Here is a 20,271-nt window from a genome sequence, read left to right on the forward strand (position 1 = left end):
AACAAGTCCACACTGGCCCTCCAAAGAGTATCCAACCCAGATCCATCCCCTATCCCTGTAACCCTAAATTTCCTGCGGCTAATGCACTTAACCCACACATCCCAATCCACCTAACCTACGTATCTTTGGACTGTAACCAGAGCACCCAAACGAATCCCACGCAGATATGGGGAGAATGTGCAAACTCCACACAGATAGTTGCCTGAGGCTGGCACTGTGAGGTAGCAGTGTTAACTCCTGAGTCATCCTCTCATTCTGCTAAACACCAGAGAATACTCGCCCAATTTATTCAGTGTTTCTTCATTAGTCAGCCTCCAATTCCAGGGCCCAACCCAGTGTGTCAAAGCTATATGGAGGTCATTAGCTGAGTGGTTAGCACTGCTGCCTCACAGCACCAGGGACCTGGGTTCAATTTGAGTCTCAAGCGACTGTATGGAGTTTGTACATTATCCTCATGTCTTCAAAGTTTGTGAGAAGATTTGTAGCTCGCGTGCTCGTTGTTGTGGTTCTGTTCGCCAAGCTGGGAATTTGTGTTGCAGACGTTTCATCCCCTGTCTAGGTGACATCCTCAGTGCTTGGGAGCCTCCTGTGAAGCACTTCTGTGATACTTCCTCCGGCATTTATAGTGGTTTAAACCACTATAGTCGTCACCTAGACAGGGGACGAAATGTCTGCAACAGAAATTCCCAGCTCGGCGAACAGAGCCACAACATCCTCATGTCTGTGTGGATCCCCTCTAGATGCACCAGTTTCCTCCCACAGTCCAAAGATGTGCAGTTTTGGTGGATTAACTGTGCTAAATTGCCTCACAGTGTTCAGTGATGTGCATCCTGGGTGGGTTAATCATGGGAACTGTGGGGTTCCGAGGATAGGGTTGGGAAGTGGGTCTGGTTGGGATGTTCATTGGAGGATCAGTGTGGACTCGATGGGCTGAATGGCCTGTTTCCACACTGTTGGGACTCTATGAAAACCAAAGACAAAAAGTCGATAAATTTCCAGTGACAGATATAAAACACTTCCATATTGTACGGAAAATAAATTGTGGAGGCTCTGAACCTCATTTCCTTATTCTGTCCAGCTACAAGTGTTCTGCTGGAGGTTGGGAGAACAGCTAACATGGTATCATTTTTAAATAAGAGGACAACAGGGAATGTTTAGTATTTGTAAGTTTAAAACAGAAAGTGCCGGAGAAACTTAGCAGTTCTGTGGAGAGAGAAGCAGAATGAATGTTTTGAGTCCAGTGACCTTTCTTCAGAAAAGTTTATCCTTATTTCAGATTTCCAGGATTTGCAGTATTGTGCTCTGAACTGAGTAATTACAAGTCAGTCACTCTTCCCTCAGCAGTGGGAAAATCACTTTGCGAAGATTTCTGAGCAGTAAGATGAATCTTCATTTAGAAAAGCAGGAATTATTCAGAGAGTCAGCATCGAATTTGTGTATGAATAATTTCATGGAATTTTTTTGTGGAGTGTTCATGAGGTCACATCTTTCATGGAGTCTATCTAGATTTCAGCAAGGCTTTTGATTCGGTTCCATATGACAGGCTAGTCAGAGAAATAAAGGGCAATGGAATCCAAGGGCAAATGAAAAGTTAAACACAACTTACCTCAATGGTAGGACACAAAGGGTCTGGTCAATGTGTACATTGTGACCAGAAGATGGTTTCTCACTGAACATCTGTAGAACTGGAAAGCAAATCCCCTACTTTTCATTGAATTTATCAATGAATTTTGCTTAAATATAGGGAACAGTGATATTTGTACCAACCAAATAACCATCACCAAATAACCATCACCAAATAACCATCACCAAATAACCATCACCAAATAACCATCACTAATAAGAGACAATGTAACCATGATCTCTTGACATTCAATAGTGTTATCATCACTGAATACCCCCCATTATCAGCATCTTGGGGGTTACCATTCACCAGAAACTCAACTGAACTTGCTACATAAACACCGTGGCTGCAAGAGCAGGTCAGAGACGAGGAATACCGTGGCAACTAACTCACCTCCTGACTCCCCAAAGCCTGCCCACCAGCTCCAAAGCACAGGTCAGGAGTCTGAGGATTAGGATGTCTGCAGTAGGATTAGGTTCAGGATTAGGGCTAGGTGCGACTTCAACAACACGCAAGGAGTTTGACACCAGCCCAACTGATTGGCTCCACATCCACAAGCATCCACCCTCTCCACCACCAACACTCAGTAGCAGCAGTGTGTACTGACTACAATATGCACTGCAGAGATTCACCTAAGATCCTAAGACAGCACCTTCCAAATCCATGACCATTTCCATCGAGAAGGGCAAGGGCAGCAGAAACATGGGAACACCACCCCCTGCAAGTTCTCCTCCAAGCCTGTCTCCATTCTGACTTGGAAATATATCGCCATTCCTTCACTGTTGCTGGGTCAAAATCCTGGAATTCTCTCCCTAAGGGGCATTGTCGGTCAACCCACAGCACATGGACTGCAGTGATTCAAGAAGGCAGCTCATCCCCACCTTCTCAAGGGGCAATTGGGGATGGGCAATAAATACTGGGCCCAGCCAGCAACACTCACATCTCATGAATGAATTTAAAAAAGCATTGTTGTAATATGCTCCTAACACAAACTCACCATCCTAGGACAGAATACAGGAATTTACAGCATTGTTTCGCCTGAGGCGGACTGAAGATGTTACCTAGTATGGTGATGAAATGTCTGGAAATGAACCTTCCAGCTCAGTGAGCAAACCTATATCCACAAACTCACCAAACACTATGCCAACAGTTGGTAATCCAGAAAAAGGCAGACAGAAAACGTATCAGGATTCCAGAGAGCTGGTCTTACCTGAATTGTCTTATGAGCAAAGGCTAAACTGGTTGGGACTCTACTCACGGGAGTTGAGAAGAATGAGAGGGGATCTTATTGAAGCCTATCAGATTCTTAAGGGGCTTGATGGTAAATGCTGAGAGGATGTTTCCCCTCATGGGACAGTCTAGGAACACAGGGCACGGTCTCAGAATAAAGAGGCACTAATTTTGGACTGAAATGAGAAGCAATTTCTTCTCTAAGAGAGTAGTGAGTGCATAGAACTCTTTGCCACAGAGAGCTATGGGGAGGCAGAATCCTTGTGTATATTTAAGGCTGAGACAGATTCTTGATCAGTCGGGGAATCAAGGGTTATGGGGGAAGGGCAGGAAAGTGGACGTTAGGAATGTTGGATCAGCCATGGTCCTCTTGAATTGCAGGGTAGGTTTGAGGGGCTGAATGGCCTCCTTCTGTTCCTATTTCTTATGATCTCATATACATACTGATTAATAATGTTTCAGCCACTATATCCATGTCCAGTAGAATCATTTTCTTTGATTAGGCTCCCTGAACTATTTAAATAATCAGAAGGAAGTGAATCTACTTGTTAAACTATATGGACAACAAAGTGATATCCCACAGATGCTATGAAGATGTTTCAGTATAATTTTTAAAATTGGCTGTCTGGTTGCAAATGAGGGAGAAAATGTCAGGCTGGCATCAATAGGTTGGTCAGAAGGGCAGGAACTTGAATTAAATTTGGAGAAGTGCGAGGTGATGTATTTGGGAGAACAAGCAAGACAAAACAACACAGAATAAAGATGTTATTCTGGTTGGAATTTTAGTCTGATGTACATCATACTGTTCTGACACTCTGTTATACAAAGTGACGTAGTTGTTGTAGTTACTCCTCACGGAGACCCTCTGTCATGGTGTGTCTGCCTCATACCGCCCTCACACATCCCTCATCGCTCATCGAAAACCACTCTGTGACATCCATCATCTGACGACTCCTTGATTGCCCCTGCTCTCTCTGTCACCTTCCATGTTGTCCTTTGGGAGTGATCTCTGTAGCTTTTCAGCTCTGAACAAATGGCCAATATACTGACACGGACAGGAGTCAGCCCCTCATGTCTGCTCCACCAATCAAAGGGATCATGGCTGATCTGTCGCCTACCTCAATACACCTGCCTTTGGCCCATATCCTATTGCTTAACAAAAAAAATGTATCAATCTCAGATTTACAACAAACAACTGATCCAGCAAAAAACACTATTTGTGGAAGAGAGTTCCAAATATCTATCAGCTTTTGTGTGGAGAAGTGTTTTCGAACATCTCTCCTGAAACATCTGGCCCTGATTCTCTCACTATGCCCCCCAGCTCTATTCTAGAATCTCCAACCTGTGGACATTTAGCTCCCTGTCTTTCATACTAACATCTTGAAGACCTCGAACAGATCACCTCTTAACCTTGTAAATTCTAGAGAAAACAGGGCTTTTTTTAAAATATAATCTCTCCCTATAATTTACCCCCTAAAGTACAGGTATCATTCTTATAAACCTAGGTTGTACTCCCTCCAAGGTCAATATATCCTTCCTAAGATGTTGTGCTCACTGTACTCCAAGTGGACTCTGACTAGGATTGTGTATAAACGCAGCATAACTTCCCCTCCTTATATTCCAGTCCTCTGCACATAAATGAATAAATATAAATAAATCTGGATAGATACTTTCTTTTCTAGACGTCACATATTAAAGTTATTTTTGTCTGTGCATTTGCAAGCATTTGTTTGTTAATCCTGTGGTCTGTATATGGAATTGTTAACAACCATCTAAGCACTTAAATTTCAAAGAACGTGAGAACTAGGAGCAGAAGTAGGCCGTTTGGCCCCTCGAGCCTACTCCGCCATTCAATAAGATCATGGTTGATCTTTCCATGGCCTCAGCTCCACTTACCCACCCTCTCACCGTATCCCTTAACTCTTTTACTGTTCAAAAAATGATCTACCTTAGCTTTAAAAAACAATAACTGAGGAAGCCTGAACCACTCCCCTGGGCAGGGAATTCCACTGATTCACAACCCTCTGGGTAAAGAAATTCCTTCTCAGTTCAGTCCTAAATCTGCTCCCCCTCAAATTGAGGCTATGTCCTCTTGTCCTAGTTTCACCCGCCAGTGGAAACATCCTCTCTACTTCTATCTTATCGATTTCCTTCATAATTTTATGTTTCTACGAGATTTCCTTCTCATTCTTCTAAATCCCAATGAATATAATCCCAGTCTACTCAATATCTCCTCATAAGACAACCCCTTCAACTCTGGAATCAACCGAGTGAACCTCCTCTGCACCCCCTCCAGTGCCAGGACATCCTTTGATCCTATTTGATTCCACACATCTTTACTGTAGAGGTTCCTGAGGCAGAAGTAAGTGGAATGTAACATCTTATGAATTCTTTCCTTGTAACAAGCCTGAGTTTTATTGTTGTTAACACATCCTTTACCATCACAAAACTACTTTTGGTTATCTCCATCTTTCTAACTTCTGAATGATATCTATTACCTTCTGTTATCATTTGACCTAAACAAACAAACTGATAAACTTGTTCACATGTGACACCAACCACGTCTCTCGTACTCATTCTGAGTGTCATTGACTTTAACCTTTTGGTGCTCATAATCAATCCATATGCGAAACTTTTAGCTTTTCCTCAACCAACAATATTGTGTTGGACTCTTAGAATTTGTAACTAACACGGTGACAGTAACAGGCCACGAATCTATTATGTTCTTGTCTATAATATCTACCCAGGATGTACATTTAATTCTGTGTACAGATTGAATAATGTTGGCAACAGGACACAGCCTGATCATACTCTTCACTTGAAACCTGACTGATTATTTCTCTCCTAAACACTAATTGGTTCCCAATATGGGCTGTGGATGAATCTCACATCTTCTCTGTTAATTTCACATTTCAACAACACCCCTATTAACTTTTGTTAATAAACATGATCACTTTGTCATTGCCTATGAAGCATATGAAATGTTCTTTGTTATTCTGAGATATTTGTCAAAGATTGTTTTTGAGTTAAATATCCTGTGTCTTATTTCTACTTCAGATGGAAATCCAGATCGTGTTTCATCAACCTCTGCTTCAAATCTGTTTGTATTACCAGATTAGAATTTTGAATATGTCTTTAATGTGATGACTCATTTGGACTATTTTTCTCAAAAGATGTATTCCACTGCTTCATGTTTCTTAGATCACTTCGCAAATAATATATATCGCAAGTCGGTTGGAATGGATCCCCTGGTATATATTTGATCAGAAATGTCTGATATCACTTCTAATCAAACAATAGAAGAGGTGCAGTTCAGCTTTGCAGTTATTTTGCAGGAACAAAGACTTTTCAGCAATGGAAGAAGGTACAGGCTGAAGCTATTGTCCATGAGACAGTGGAAGCCAAGAGAGATTGAGTGAAAGTATATTAAATTATGAGAGATATCAGTTGAGTGCGTCCTTAAGTCCTCAATTAGGGTGAGGATAGGTGGGTAGTCCAAAGCTTCACTTACCCTGGGTGGGTGGCACAAAGGACATCTGGGAAATGTTTGCCCTCCTACAGTGACTGGACTCAGGGCCAGGTGGATCTCATTGACTGTGAGATACTTGATTGGGGTTGCTAACCTGGGCCAAGCAGGGAACCCTGGCTGACAGATATAAACAGGCGATTCAGAGAGTTTCCTCACTCTAGGGACTGGCTCTAAGCTGGTTGGTCAGAGCCCATATACTGTGTCCATGTAAATAAAGGGTGAGCTGGTGACTGGACACTGGCCTCTGTGCAGTTATCTAGAAAATAGAACATTACAGTGCGGTATAGGCCCTTCAGCCCTCGATGTTGTGCTGACCTGTGGAACCAATCTGAAGCCCATCTAACCTACACTATTCCATTATCATCCATATGTCTATCCAATGACCACTCAAATGCCCTTAAATTTGGGGAACCTACTACTGTTGCAGGCAGGGCATTCCACACCCCTACTACTCTCTGAGTAAAGAAACTATCTCTGACATCTGTCCTATATCTATCACCCCACAATTTAAAGCTATGTCTCCTCATGCTAGCCATCACCATCTGAGGAAAAAGGCTCTCACTGTCCACCCTATCTAACCCTCTGATTGTCTTATATGTCTCAATTAAGTCACGTCACAACCTTCTCTCTAAAGAAAATAGCCTCAAGTTTACTAGACTAATCCCTGGAATGAGGGGATTGCCTTATGAGGAAAGGCTGGACAGGCTGGGCCTGTATCCTCTAGAGTTTAGAAGAATCAAAAGTGACTTAACTGAAACATAGAAGATCCTGAGGGGAGTTGAGAGGGTGGATGTGGAAAGGAAGTTTCCTCTTGTGGAAGAATCTAGAATCTAGAATTAGGGTGTCAAAGTTTAAACATATGGGTCATCCATATAATAGAGATGAGGAAACTTTTTTTTTCTCCTGAGGGCTGAGAGTTTTGGAATTCCCTTCCTCAAAAGGATATATCCTCCTCTTTTGTAAAGACAAATGCAAAATATTCACTGAATACTTCAGCCATGCCGTCTGTCTCCATCTATAAATCCCATTTCCAATCTCTAATGAGCCCTACTTCTCCTTTAACCACTTGGTTACTATTTTCATGTCGATAGAAGATTTTGTGATTTCCCCTTATGTCAGTTATTAATGTTTCCTTTTTGCTTCTTTTATTTGCTTCACAGTTCACTTCTAAACCTTTGGTATTCCGCTTGGTTCTTGATTGTATTTTCTGCCTGATACCTGTCAGAATTACACTTGTTCTCTCGCATGTTGGTTTCTGTCTCTATTGCCATGCAGGGTCCTCTGGATTTGTTTTTTGATTTCCTACTTGAGGGAATATACTTCAACTGTACCCAAACCCAAACTTCTTGAAGGCAGTCCATTATTCAGTTCCAGTTTTTCCTGTCAATCCCTTGTTCTAGTCAATGCCCCTGTCCAGTTCTCTGCAAATTGATACTTCTTACTCTGGATTGTTGCCTGTCATTCTCCAGCACCATCCTGAACCTTCTAGTGCAATGATCACTATTTCCGTGATGGTGTCCCCTGGTAATGATTCACTTGGGCCTGCCTCATCCCTAAGGAGCAGGTCCAACAGTGCATCCTTCCTCACTGGACACATACTGCTCCAGGAAACCTTCTCGAATATAATGTGGGAATACTTACCCCTCACTGCCCCTTACACTATCTGTACCCCAGACTGTATCCCTATCTGTATTTGAAGACCCCATTATTATTATGATATTCTGTCCTTTGAACATGAAGATGCAATTCAATTCTGAATGACTGAGCTTTGATTTTAACATTACCCCTCTTTGCGCAATCTCCCACTATGTCACCAACTCTGCTGGGTCTGTTTGAACAGGACATACCCAGGGATGATGATGGTGGTGTCTGGGACATTGTCTGTAAGATGCAATTCTGTGGGTATGACTATGCCAGGCTGTTGCTTCACTAGTCTGTGAGACAGGTCTCCCAATGTTAGCACTAACCCCTGAAGTTAGTAAAGACTTGGCAGGATCGACAGACTTGTATCTGCCATTGTTCAGCCTGGTGTCTCGGTCTATACCAGCTAGTCTGTCCAACCTTCATCTTTTTTTATCAAACTTCAGACCTCAACAAATTCTGGAATAGATTTGAAAATAAGCTATTCACTTTGTACAATAAGCCAGCATTAATTATTAACTGGAATGCAAAAATATAGGAGGAGCTGGAGCATGCCATTCTGCCCCTCGATCTTGCTTCAATGTTCCATCAGATCCTGGTTGTTTTCCGTATGAACTCCACCGGTTCATACTTCCCCGTTTCACTTAATTACTGGAGCACCTTCATATATAAGAATCTCAAAAATGTAGTGAAACATTGTAGAACACTTACAGAACAGAATCAGTCAATGCAGACCTTGTGAGGCATCTGGATGGGTATATGAACAGGAAAGGTTTGGAGGGATATGGGCCGGGTACTAGCAGGTGGGACTAGATTGGGTTGGGATATCTGGTCGTCATGGACGGGTTGGACCGAAGGGTCTGTTTCCCTGCTGTACATCTGTATGACTCTAAGTCAACACAATAGTACAGTGAGATGCTGCTTCTAGCTCTGGTTTATCCTGACTGATTGGAGGTTGGAGCCTGGATCAGCCTAACAGGTAATCTCCTTTACGAAAAGATTTGAACATAGACTGAGGCACCAAGGTGTATTCTCAGAGAGAAGAATACTGAGTTGTATTGATGGAGATCTGATTCATGTTCACTGGCAAGATGTGAACCACGGTGACAGAAGACGGAGAGACTGGGTATGAATTATCCCGATTACATAACAACTGCAAGGGATCCCTAGAGACAGAGCTGTCACACTGCAAGATAAATTGCAAGGCCATCTACTGTGTTATGTAAATACCAATTAGTTCTGTGTGTAAAATGGTTTCACATCCACTTTTCATCACTTGACATGCTTCACAGGAGAAATAAGCTCCTGTGTTTTAATTGGTGACACTTTTTTAGATTTCCATTGGAGAGTAACCAACAATCAAAGTAACAATGATTGGATTTTCAGAATTTGAATCAGTTATGAAACTCCAAAATCAATTTCTATTTGTCGAAATGAATTGAAGTGTCAGGCTTTGACATTCCAAATTCAGGGCAATTCACTACAGCACTCTGGGCTGGGTCACTGAGGTAATAGATTCCTGGTAAGCAGAGGATGAAAGGTAATCAGGTGAAGGGCAGGAGTGTGGATTGGAGTTTGCAATCCTATCAGCTTTGATTGTATCAGCTGATGGATCAAACTGGAGGGGCTGAATCTCTTACTCCTGCTGCCCAGTCTATGGAGGGTGCCCACCTGGCCCGGTAATGGGAGAAATCAAAATGGAGTTGTTGGGGGAGATAAAGCACTGTTTCCCTCCCTGATACCCACCTCCCTCTAAAGGCAATGAAAGCATTGGTATACATCACATACTATCTCTGCAAGGACATTTGGGCACGAACATAACCGTGGAAGAGGGATAGACAGTTGGCACACATGCCCCTTGTGTGGACACACACCAGCTTGTTTGGTTCAATGGTCAACAGATTCTGTTTGCCCCCTTTTTCTCGCTAACCAAGTTTTCTAACCATTACCATTTCACCGTCCCTGGATATGTTCTGCTCAACCAGCTGGACAGACCCAGCAGACGTGGTGGCACAGTGGGTCCAACTGAGAGGGAGTTGCTCCAGAGATATTATCCTACAGCACTGGAGCAGGTGGGACTCAAACCCAGGTCTCCTGGTCTCGAGCTAGAGGTTTACCCTCTGCTAATGTACCATGTAATTCAGGTTAATTACAGTCAGAAGAGAACAGGCAATGGTGGATAGTCCTCATTAGTTGTTTGTTTTGTTAATTATTTAGGTGAGTGGGTCTGGAAAGAATATGTTTAAAATATAAATGCGGAGCAGTGAAGTTGTCATTGTGGGGCAGTGGTAATGTCACTACCTCTGAGCCAAGAGGTATGGGCTCACGTCCCACCTGCTCCAGGAGTGTGTTCTGACATTACATGAGATAAGAAAATATGAAAAGCTGGAGCCGTTGTTCCCAGACTCTCTGGTTGCCTGTGTTTCTGTGATTTCAAGGAGTCAGTGTTCCACTCGCTTGTACAAGAAGCAGCTTCCTTCCATGTTGCGAGAGCTGACCTGGGATACCTGATAGCTCTCTCATCAGGCCCATGCTCCTGATCTTGGTTCTCTCAGTGGACGTGGCTGGGAGGATTGGAGGACCCTCTCTCTGGGCCGCACCAAGGTTGTCCCTGTCTGGTAGGCAGTCTGGAGGGGATTCCTGAACCTGACTGAGAACCTCCTGCTCACGAGGATACAACTGCACCTTTCCTGATATCCACTAACACGCTTGAGGTCGTCCATTAATAGTGGGTGAGAGTCAAGACGTGTGGCGCTGGAAAAGCACAGCAGGTCAAGCAGCATCTGAGGAGCAGGAGAGTCGACGTTTCAGGCATAAGCCCTTTAACAGGAATGTGGATGGGGGGTGGAGCCGAGAGATAAATAGAAGGGTGGGTGTGGGGCTAGGGGGAAGATAGCTGGGTAGGTGATAGGTGGATGCAGGTGGGAGGCCATTGTGGTAGGTCAGTGGGGAGGGTGGAGCGGAGAGGTGGGAAGGAAGATGGACAGATAGGACAGGTCAAGATGACAGTGCCAAGTTGGAGAGTTGGACCTGGGATGAGGTGGGGGAGAGGGGAGATTTGGAAACTGGTGAAGTTCATGTTGACACCGTATGGTTGGAGGGTCCCAAAGTGGAAGATGAGGCATTTTTCCTCCAGTTCTCCGGTGGCTTTGATTTGGCGATGGAGGAGGCCCAGGACTTGCATGTCCCTGGTGGAGTGGGAGGGGGAGTTGAAGTGGTCAGCCACAGGGCAGTGAGGTTGGTTGGTGCGTGTGTCCCAGAGACGTTCCCTGAAATGCTCCATGAGTTGGCTTTCTCTCTCCCCGATATAGAGGAATCCACATCGAGAGCAACGGACAAGTAGATGAGGTGGGTGGATGTGCAGGAAAATCTCAGACTCTGACTCTCCAGCATCTGCAGTCTGCATATTCTCACTATAAACAGTGGGCACCAGGTGGAAGAGGGTGGTGCTGAAGTCCATTATCTTGGTTCAAATTGCCTTGAACGTCGTACCAGAGGACTGGAGAGAGGCAAATGTAATTCCTCTCTTCAAGAAAGGAAATACGGAAATCCCCAGCAATTACAAACCAGTAAGTCTTACGTTTGTCATCTGCAAGGTGTTAGAAAGGATTCTGAGGGATAGGATTTATGACCATCTGGAAGAGCATGGCTTGATTAAATACAGTCAACACGGCTTTGTGAGGGGCAGGTCATGCCTCACAAACCTTATCGAGTTCTTTGAGGATGTGACTAGAAAAGTTGATGAGGGTCGAGCTGTGGATGTGGTGTATATGGACTTCACCAAGGCATTTGATAAGGTTCCCCATGGTAGGCTCATTCAGAAGGTCAGGAGGAATGGGATGCAGGGGAACTTAGCTGTCTGGATACAGAATTGGCTGGCCAACAAAAGACAGCGATTGGTAGTAGAAGGAAAATATTCTGCCTGGAAGTCTGTGGTGAGTGGTGTTCCACAGGGCTCTGTCCTTGGGTCTCTATTGTTTGTAATTTTTATTAATGACTTGGATGAGGGGATTGATGGATGGGTCAGCAAGTTTGCAGATGACACAAAGATTGGAGGTGTGGTTGACCGTATAGAGGGCTGTTGTAGGCTGCAGCAGGACATTGACAGGATGCAGAGATGGGCTGAAAGGTGGCAGATGGAGTTCAACCTGGATAAATGCGAGGTGATGCATTTTGGACGGTCGTATTTGAAAGCTGAGTACAGGATTAAAGATAGGATTCTTGGTAGTGTGGAGGAACAGAGGGATCTTGGTGTGCAGGTACATAGATCCGTTAAAATGGCCACCCAAGTGGACAGGGTTGTTAAGAAAGCATATGGTGTTTTGGCTTTCATTAACAGGGGGATTGAGTTCAAGAGTCGTGAGATCTTGTTGCAGCTCTATAAAACTTTGGTGAGACCACACTTGGAATACTGCGTCCAGTTCTGGTCGCCCTATTATAGGAAGGATGTGGATGTTTTGGAGAGGGTTCAGAGGAGGTTTACCAGGATGCTGCCTGGACTGAAGGGCTTATCTTATGAAGAGAGGTTGACTGAGCTTGGACTTTTTTCATTGGAGAAAAGGAGGAAGAGAGGGGACCTAATTGAGGTCTCCAAGATAATGACAGGCATAAATAGAGTCAATAGCCAGAGACTATTTCCCAGGGCAGAAATGGCTAACACGAGGGGTCATAGTTTTAAGCTGGTTGGAGGAAAGTAGAGAGGGGATGTCAGAGGTGGGTTCTTTACACAGAGAGTTGAGAGAGCATGGAATGCATTGCCAGCAGCAGTTGTGGAAGCAAGGTCATTGGGGACATTTAAGAGACTGCTGGGCATGCATATGGTCACAGAAATTTGAGGGTGCATACATGAGGATCAATGGTCGGCACAACAACGTGGGCTGAAGGGCCTGTTCTGTGCTGTACTGTTCTATGTTCTATGTTCTATGAACCTGCACTCCAAGGTCTCTTTGTTCAGTAACACTCCCTAGGACCTTACCATTAAATGTATAAGTCCTGCTAAAATTTGCTTTCCCAAAATGTGGCACCTCACATTTATCTAAATTAAACTCCAAACTAGTGACCAGCTATCAATGACAGACATTATTTTGCCTTCTGACAAAACTGAGTGACTGGTTCTCAGATGACTGAACAGCTTGGAACAACTTACAGAGAAAAAGAGAGAGAGAGAGTGAGACAGAGAAGTGTCTCTGTTTTCTGCAGTGAAAACTCATGTTATCTTTACTTCAGCTGTTGTTGTGTACTGAGACTTTAAATGATAAGGGAACCAGCCACCTTGTGTCTCTTATCAACCAGCAGAAACCTCCTGAGAAAGATGATTAAAACAACATGCTGCCCAGCAGACAAGTCAGACAGGTCACAACAATACAACCCGAGAACAAACACGAGGGAACTGTCTTTGCAGAATTTCCCCTCTATCTATACATGACTACATCTGTCCTTTTGTCCGTGTGCATGTGTAAGGGGAAGTTTATAATGGAATTAGAGTTTTAATTGAGTTACATGTCAAAGGTTGATCACTGTCTGAAGACCTATAGAACATAGAACATTCCAGCGCAGTACAGCCCTTCGACCCTCGATATTGTGCTGATCTGTGGAACCAATCTGAAGCCCAGTTATCCTACACTATTCCATTCTCACCATATGTCTATCCAATGATCATTTAAATGCCCTTAAAGTTGGTGAGGCAGGGAATTCCACGCCCCTACTACTCTCTGAGTAAATAATCTAACTCTGACATCTGTCCTATATCTATCACCCCTCAAATTTAAAGCTATGCCCCTTCATGCTAGCCATCGCCGTCTGAGAAAAAAGCTCTCACTGTCCAACTTGTCTAACCCTCTGATTATCTTGTATGTCTCAATTAACTCACTTCTCAACCTTCTTCTCTCTAACGAGAACAGCCTCAAGGCCCTCAGCCTTTCCCCATAAGACCTTCCCTCCATACCAGGCAACATCCTGGTAAATCTCCTCTGCATCCTTTCCAAAGCTTCCACATCCTTCCTATAATGCGGTGACCAGAACTGTATGCAATACTCCAAGTGCGGCCGCACCAGAGTTTTGTACAGCTGCAGCATGACCTCATGGTTCCAGAACTCAATCCCTCTACCAGTAAAAGCTAACACACTGTATGCCTTCTTAACAACCCTACCAACTTGGGTGGCAACATTCAGGGATCTATGTACATAGATACAGAGATCTCTCTGCTCATCTACACTATCATTTGCCCAGTACAGTACTCTGCATTCCTGTTACTCCTTCCAAAGTGAATTGCCTCTCACTTTTCTGCATTAATCTCCATTTGCCACCTCTCAGCCCAGCTCTGCAGCTTATCTATGTCCCTCTGTAACCTTTGTCACTATCCACAACTCCACCGACGTTAGTGTTATCCGTAAATTTACTAACCCATCCTTCTATGCCCTCATCCAGATCATTTATAAAAATGACAAACAGCAGTGGACCAAAACAGTTCTTTGCGGTGCACCACTAGTAACTGAACTCCAGGATTAATATTTCCCATCAACCACCAACTTCTTTCAGCTAGCCAATTTCTGATCCAAACCACTAAATCATCCTCAATCCCATGCCTCCATATTTTATGCAATAGCCTCCCGTGGGGAACCTTATGAAATGCCTTACTCAAATCCATATACACCACATCCACCGCTTTGTCCTCATTCGGCTGTTTGGTCACCTTCTCAAAGAACTCAATAAGGTTTGTGAGGCCTTACCTACCTTTCGCAAAATCGTGTTGACTATCCCTAATCAACTTATTTCTTTCTCGAAGATTATAAATTCTATCGCTTATAACCCTTTCCAACCCTATGTAAAAACTAATGCTCTTGTTCATTATAGAAAACTGGTCCAAACTTTCTATCCATCTGGGTCTGAAAATCAGGAAAACCGGAGAACTCTGTGTCCTTCATAAAATCCTCAACTGTAGTGATGATCCTGGGAACAGTGGGGGCCAATTTCCAGTGCATTATCCCAGTGAGTTAGAATCACAAAGAGCAAGTGATCATTTAGAGTCAAAATTAGATTGTAGAGTCCATTCCAAAGTGGGCATAGAATTAGTCAAAATACCATTTCTGTTACTGTTGACGAAGGCAGCCTCAGATATAACTTCATTCATTGTCTGGTTTCAGGATGTTTTGACTGCTATCCCTGTTCTCTGGTGCCATCATTAAGCAGAAACCAGCAACACTAGATGTCTCATCTGGCAAGCACTTGAAGTGTTAAAGGTGAAGGGAGAGGGACTGAGCCGACCATAGCACAACATGAAACTCGGAAGATGTTATCATGTTGGAAATGAGCCTTTAAGCAACAGCAAACCAGCTGCATTGATTTAACATTTTGACAAATGAACTGTCTTCTGAGTCTGTGTGGAAGTACCAACTTATCGGGAACAAACCGATAAACCAGAAGTCTCTGAATATCACAGCAAGCCCCAGTATCCAACAAGGGCATTGAAGATTATTCTCCCAGGATGAGTTCACAAGTGCAACACCATAACCACCACATTTCATTGTTTGGGTTCAGTACTTACTGATGTGTAAAGGTAGCCTTCGTTATTCATTGCCAAGTACAGTCCTGTTTTCACGCCCTGAATGGCGACAACCCGAAGGCCCACTGGTATGAGGTTGAACAAAGCTGTGGGAAGAGAGAACTTTGATTGAAAAACACTTGACACAAACTTAAACTGATCATCATGCCACAACAAAAATATGTGTTAAACCAAATTGGGAGTGGGCACAAACCAACACAAGGAACCTACAGAAGTGCCACATAAAATGAAACTGTTCCATCCAGTCTGAGGGTTAGCGAGGGGACTGGAATATGGGCTGGAAGACTGACGTGGTTAGCCTTGTTATTGTTAATTGTGTGTGAATGTGCTGTCTCTCAGAAGGTTTGGAGTTTATTTCCCCTCAGGTGAGCTGATCAATCAGGTTGGCGCTGAAGGAATGTGACTCTATTAATGTGTTTTGTTTAATAAAGTGAATCCTCATTTGCCTCTCAGAGGATATAAAATGTCTCCTGATATTGTTTGAAGAAAAATGATGGAATGCTCCTTGGAATCAACCTTTGTCCCCCAACCCATATCATTGTAAACAAATAATCCGGTCGTTTTGACTGTTACCATTTGTGGGATATTGCTCTGCGAGGATGGGCTATTGTGTTGCCAACATGCTGTACAATTCACTTCCTGACTCCCCAAAGTCTGTCCATTATCTAAACGGCACAGGCAAGGAGTGTGACCAGAATATGCTCAGCCACACAACATCACTTCAGCTGGACGAAAGCCACGCACTGCTGTACTGTTCTAACATTTTTATATTATTTCATGGGCTTTCAGCATTGGTGGCAGGACCCTATTGATTACCAGGCGAGTGGGGAGTACTCCATCGCAGTCTTGACTTGTGCCTTGCAGATGGTGGACAGGCTTTAGGGAGTCAGGAGGTGAGATATGCACTGCAGTATTCCCAGCCTCTGACCTGATTTTGTAGCCATTGTGAGGATATGGCTTGTTCATAGAACATAGAACATTACAGTGCAGTACAGGCCCTTCAGCCCTCAATGTTGCACTGACCTGTCATACCAATCTGAAGCCCATCTAACCTACACTATTCCATGTACGTCCATATGCCTGTCCAATGACGACTTAAATGTACTTAAACTTGGCGAATCTACTACCGTTGCAGGCAAAGCATTCCATACCCTTACTACTCTCTGAGTAAAGAAACTACCTCTGACGTCGATCTTACACCTATCTCCCCTCACTTTAAAGTTGTGTCCCCTCGTGTTTGCCATTTCAATACTTGGAAAAAGGCTCTCCCTGTTCACCATATCTAACCCTCTGATTATCTTATATGTCTCTATTAAGTCACCTCTCAACCTTCTTCTCTCTAACGAGAACAGCTTCAAGGCCCTCAGCCTTTCCTCATAAGACATTCCTTCGATACCAGGCAACATCCTAGTAAATCTCCTCTGCACCCTTTCCAAAGCTGCCACATCCTTCTTATAATGCGGTGACCAGAACTGTACACAATACTCCAAGTGTGGCCATACCAGAGCTTTGTACAGCTGCAGCATAACCTCCTGGTCCCAGAACTCAATCCCTCTATTAATAAAGGCCAAAACACTGTCAACCTGGGTGGCAACTTTCAGGGATCTGTGTACTTGGACACCAAGATCTCTCTGCTCATCTGCACTCCCAAGAATCTTACCATTAGCCCAGTACTTTGCATTCCGATTACTCCGTCCAAAGTGTATCACCTCACACTTGTCCACATTAAACTCCATTTGCCACCTCTCAGCCCAGCTCTGCATCCTATCTATGTCTCTCTGCAATCTACTACATCCTTCATCACTATCCACAACTTCACCGACCTTAGTGTCGTCCGCAAATTCCCAGGAATTTGCAGGTAACTCCCAGGATGTTGACAGTTGGCAATTCAGTGACAATATTGATTATCCAGGAGTGATGAGTGGATGAGTGCAGCTCCAACAACACTCAAGAAGCTTGACGCCATCCAGGACAAAGCAGCCCTCGCTTGATGGCACCACATCCACAGCATTCACTCCCGAAGGTTAGTCACAGCAGAGTGTACCATCTACAAGATGCACTGCAGAAATTCACCAAAGATCCACAGACAGCACCTTCCAAACCCATGACCACTTCCATCCAGAAGGTGTGCAGATAGATAGGAATACCACCCCCTGCAAGTTCTCCTCCAAGTCACTCATCATCCTGACTTGGAAATATATCATTGTTCCTTTATTGACACTGAGTCCATTTTTAAAAAAAATCTCTTTTGGGGCAAAATAATCACTGGTAAAGTCAGCATTTATAGTGTTAGTGAGGGAATTCCAAAATGTTGACCTAACGACACTGAGGAAATGGAAATACATTTCTAAGTCAGGATCCAAAATCCTGGAATTGTGGGTCAACCCACGGCACATAGACTACAATGGTTCCAGAAGGCAGCTAACTTTCTCAACAGCAACTAGGGACACGCAATAAATGCTGGTCCAGCCAATGACACTCATGTTCATTGGTGAATTAAAAAGCAGGAAACAAAAGTCAAAAGCATTTCAATGACTGTGAATTACATTGGGTCATCCCAAGGATTTGAAAGACACAAAATGAACACAAGCCTGCCTTGAATACGACATAACCGATTTGAAATGCTCCTTCTTCCCAAATTTATTGTTCCAATTTCTTCAAGTTTATTTTAAAAATGCTCAGCTTCTGCCAACACAACAGTTGGTATTTAATTAAGTTCACAGATAGCAAGCTTTTCAGATGACAGTATTCATTAGTTTATACACAGCATTCGAATCTAGGAAAGCAAAGCACGATATTTATTGAAGGAAATAATTAGGCTAAAAAGACAAAGGTTAATTAATTATTTTCTGGCTGCTCCATGACTCATCAATTTCAGCATGTAATAGTTTCTAATTTTTGTTTTCTCTCTTCCAGCCTAACTCCACAAATATTAATTACAATGCATTTCCTGTTGATTATTCATGCCAGGATTATTGGAACAGCTTACAAAAATGAGCAATAAATTTATAAAAAGGAACACCAATGGGTCTGTGCAATAAGATCACAGTGCATTATCTTTCCAGGGAATATATAACACACATTGGTCCACATTGGGTGATGGATAGGAACCAGGGGAGCTGATAAACAGCCTGAGAACCGAAGAACAGCCTGGAAAATATGTTGATGGAGAATGTGAATCAAGTAACTGCATCGTGGGACACAGAAACTAACCCACAACAACTCGTGAGCCTGAGTGGAACACAACTATCGAAGAGATAGAATTTCATTTTTTAACAGACTTGAGAAAAATGTTTTGTCTAATACTTCAGTTACAGCCTTTTTCACCATTTCAAATGAACACAAACATTGATTTGCTTTGATTGAAAAAGCACTTTAAAGGCAGGCTTGATTTAAGTCACTGATTGCCTCTTGGAAATTAATCATTTTGAAACTTCAGCCCCCCAGTAGCTACTGATAGCTCGCTACAAGGAGGAGAAAGATATTTCTGGTGAAAAAGGTTGTCTTTCAGAGTCTGGGTTCAGTCCTCTGCCCTTAACACAGGTGTTTTTGTTAAATAAAAGGTATCATTAGAATGGCTCTGTGTTTCCTTGCCAGACAACGTCCTCTCTGAGTTAACATTTCTTTCCATTCAAAGTTTGCGCGAAGATTTGTAGCTCGGGTGCTCGTTGTTGTGGTTCTGTTCGCCGAGCTGGAAGTTTTTGTTGCAAACGTTTCGTCCCCTGGCTAGACGACATCATCAGTGCTTGGGAGCCTCCTGCGAAGCGCTTCGCAGGAGGCTCCCAAGCACTGATGATGTCGCCTAGCCAGGGAATGAAACGTTTGCAACAAAAACTTCCAGCTCGGCGAACAGAACCACAACATTTCTTTCCATCTCTCTGCTGCCTTCTGGGGATAATTGGTTGCCATGTTACCTCTCAGTGATTCATTCATCGATCATATTTCTCCCTGTCTCCTTTCTTAGAAATCAGATTAACCCTGACCAGGCTCCTATGTTACCTTCTTTCATTCCACTCTACTCCCTTTCACTGTATTCCCTCTGTCACTATTAACGCACATGGCAACATCCCACAGGCGACCAGAGGAATCCTGTCACTGCCCCCAAATCACCATCCCATCCTTCAGTTTTCTATTACAGTGTGGTAGGCTCTCCAATAGCTGTCTCTCTCCTGCGTATTTCAGAATAGCCCACAAATTTCAATGCAGAGTCAGGCGTCTCTGAAAGATCCATTGGAGTTACACATTGGGATGGGATGGATAACCCAAAACCGGGGAAGTTGAAATTTCATTTTGGCAATTAGCTGGTGTCTGGGACCCACTCTAAAGCTCCATAACATGAGTTGAGTTCAATATTTTGATGGGCTGCTAATCACTTCAGCATAACAGCCATCCAGGAAAGGTTATGGGGTTCAAACCTGCTTTCAGCCCTGGGTAATGAACACCAACCACAACCCGACTGATCCCTGACACTGCCACAAACCCCCAGCATCTGACCTGGAACAACTCCAACTTCCTGGTCTGAATCACAAACATCATAACTCCCCATTCACATTGCTGCAGTCTACACCCCCACCCCTAGAACTCAACCCTTCAATCCACAGTGAGCACTCACTCACTTATCTGGCACTCTAGCCCCTCACTTACTTGCCTTACTATTAGACCTTCATCCATAGGAGCAGAAGTAGC

General features: G+C 43.6%; 1 protein-coding gene across 3 annotated transcripts in view; it reads right to left on the reverse strand.

Moving 5' to 3' along the window:
- fgf13a (fibroblast growth factor 13a) overlaps positions 1-20,271 on the reverse strand; it is an 893,628-nt gene that overhangs the window by 179,840 nt on the left and 693,517 nt on the right. For all 3 annotated transcript variants that reach the window (XM_043705197.2, XM_087991846.1, XM_087991845.1), the window contains one exon: positions 15,568-15,671. In XM_043705197.2, coding sequence (XP_043561132.1) covers positions 15,568-15,671 — 104 coding nt within the window. The remainder of the gene's footprint in view (positions 1-15,567; positions 15,672-20,271) is intronic.

The sequence above is a fragment of the Chiloscyllium plagiosum genome, unplaced genomic scaffold (assembly GCF_037043375.1).
Source record: "Chiloscyllium plagiosum isolate Xiang-an unplaced genomic scaffold, Cpla_swu_hap1 HiC_scaffold_11, whole genome shotgun sequence".
In the NCBI taxonomy this organism is placed as follows: Eukaryota; Metazoa; Chordata; class Chondrichthyes; order Orectolobiformes; family Hemiscylliidae; genus Chiloscyllium; species Chiloscyllium plagiosum.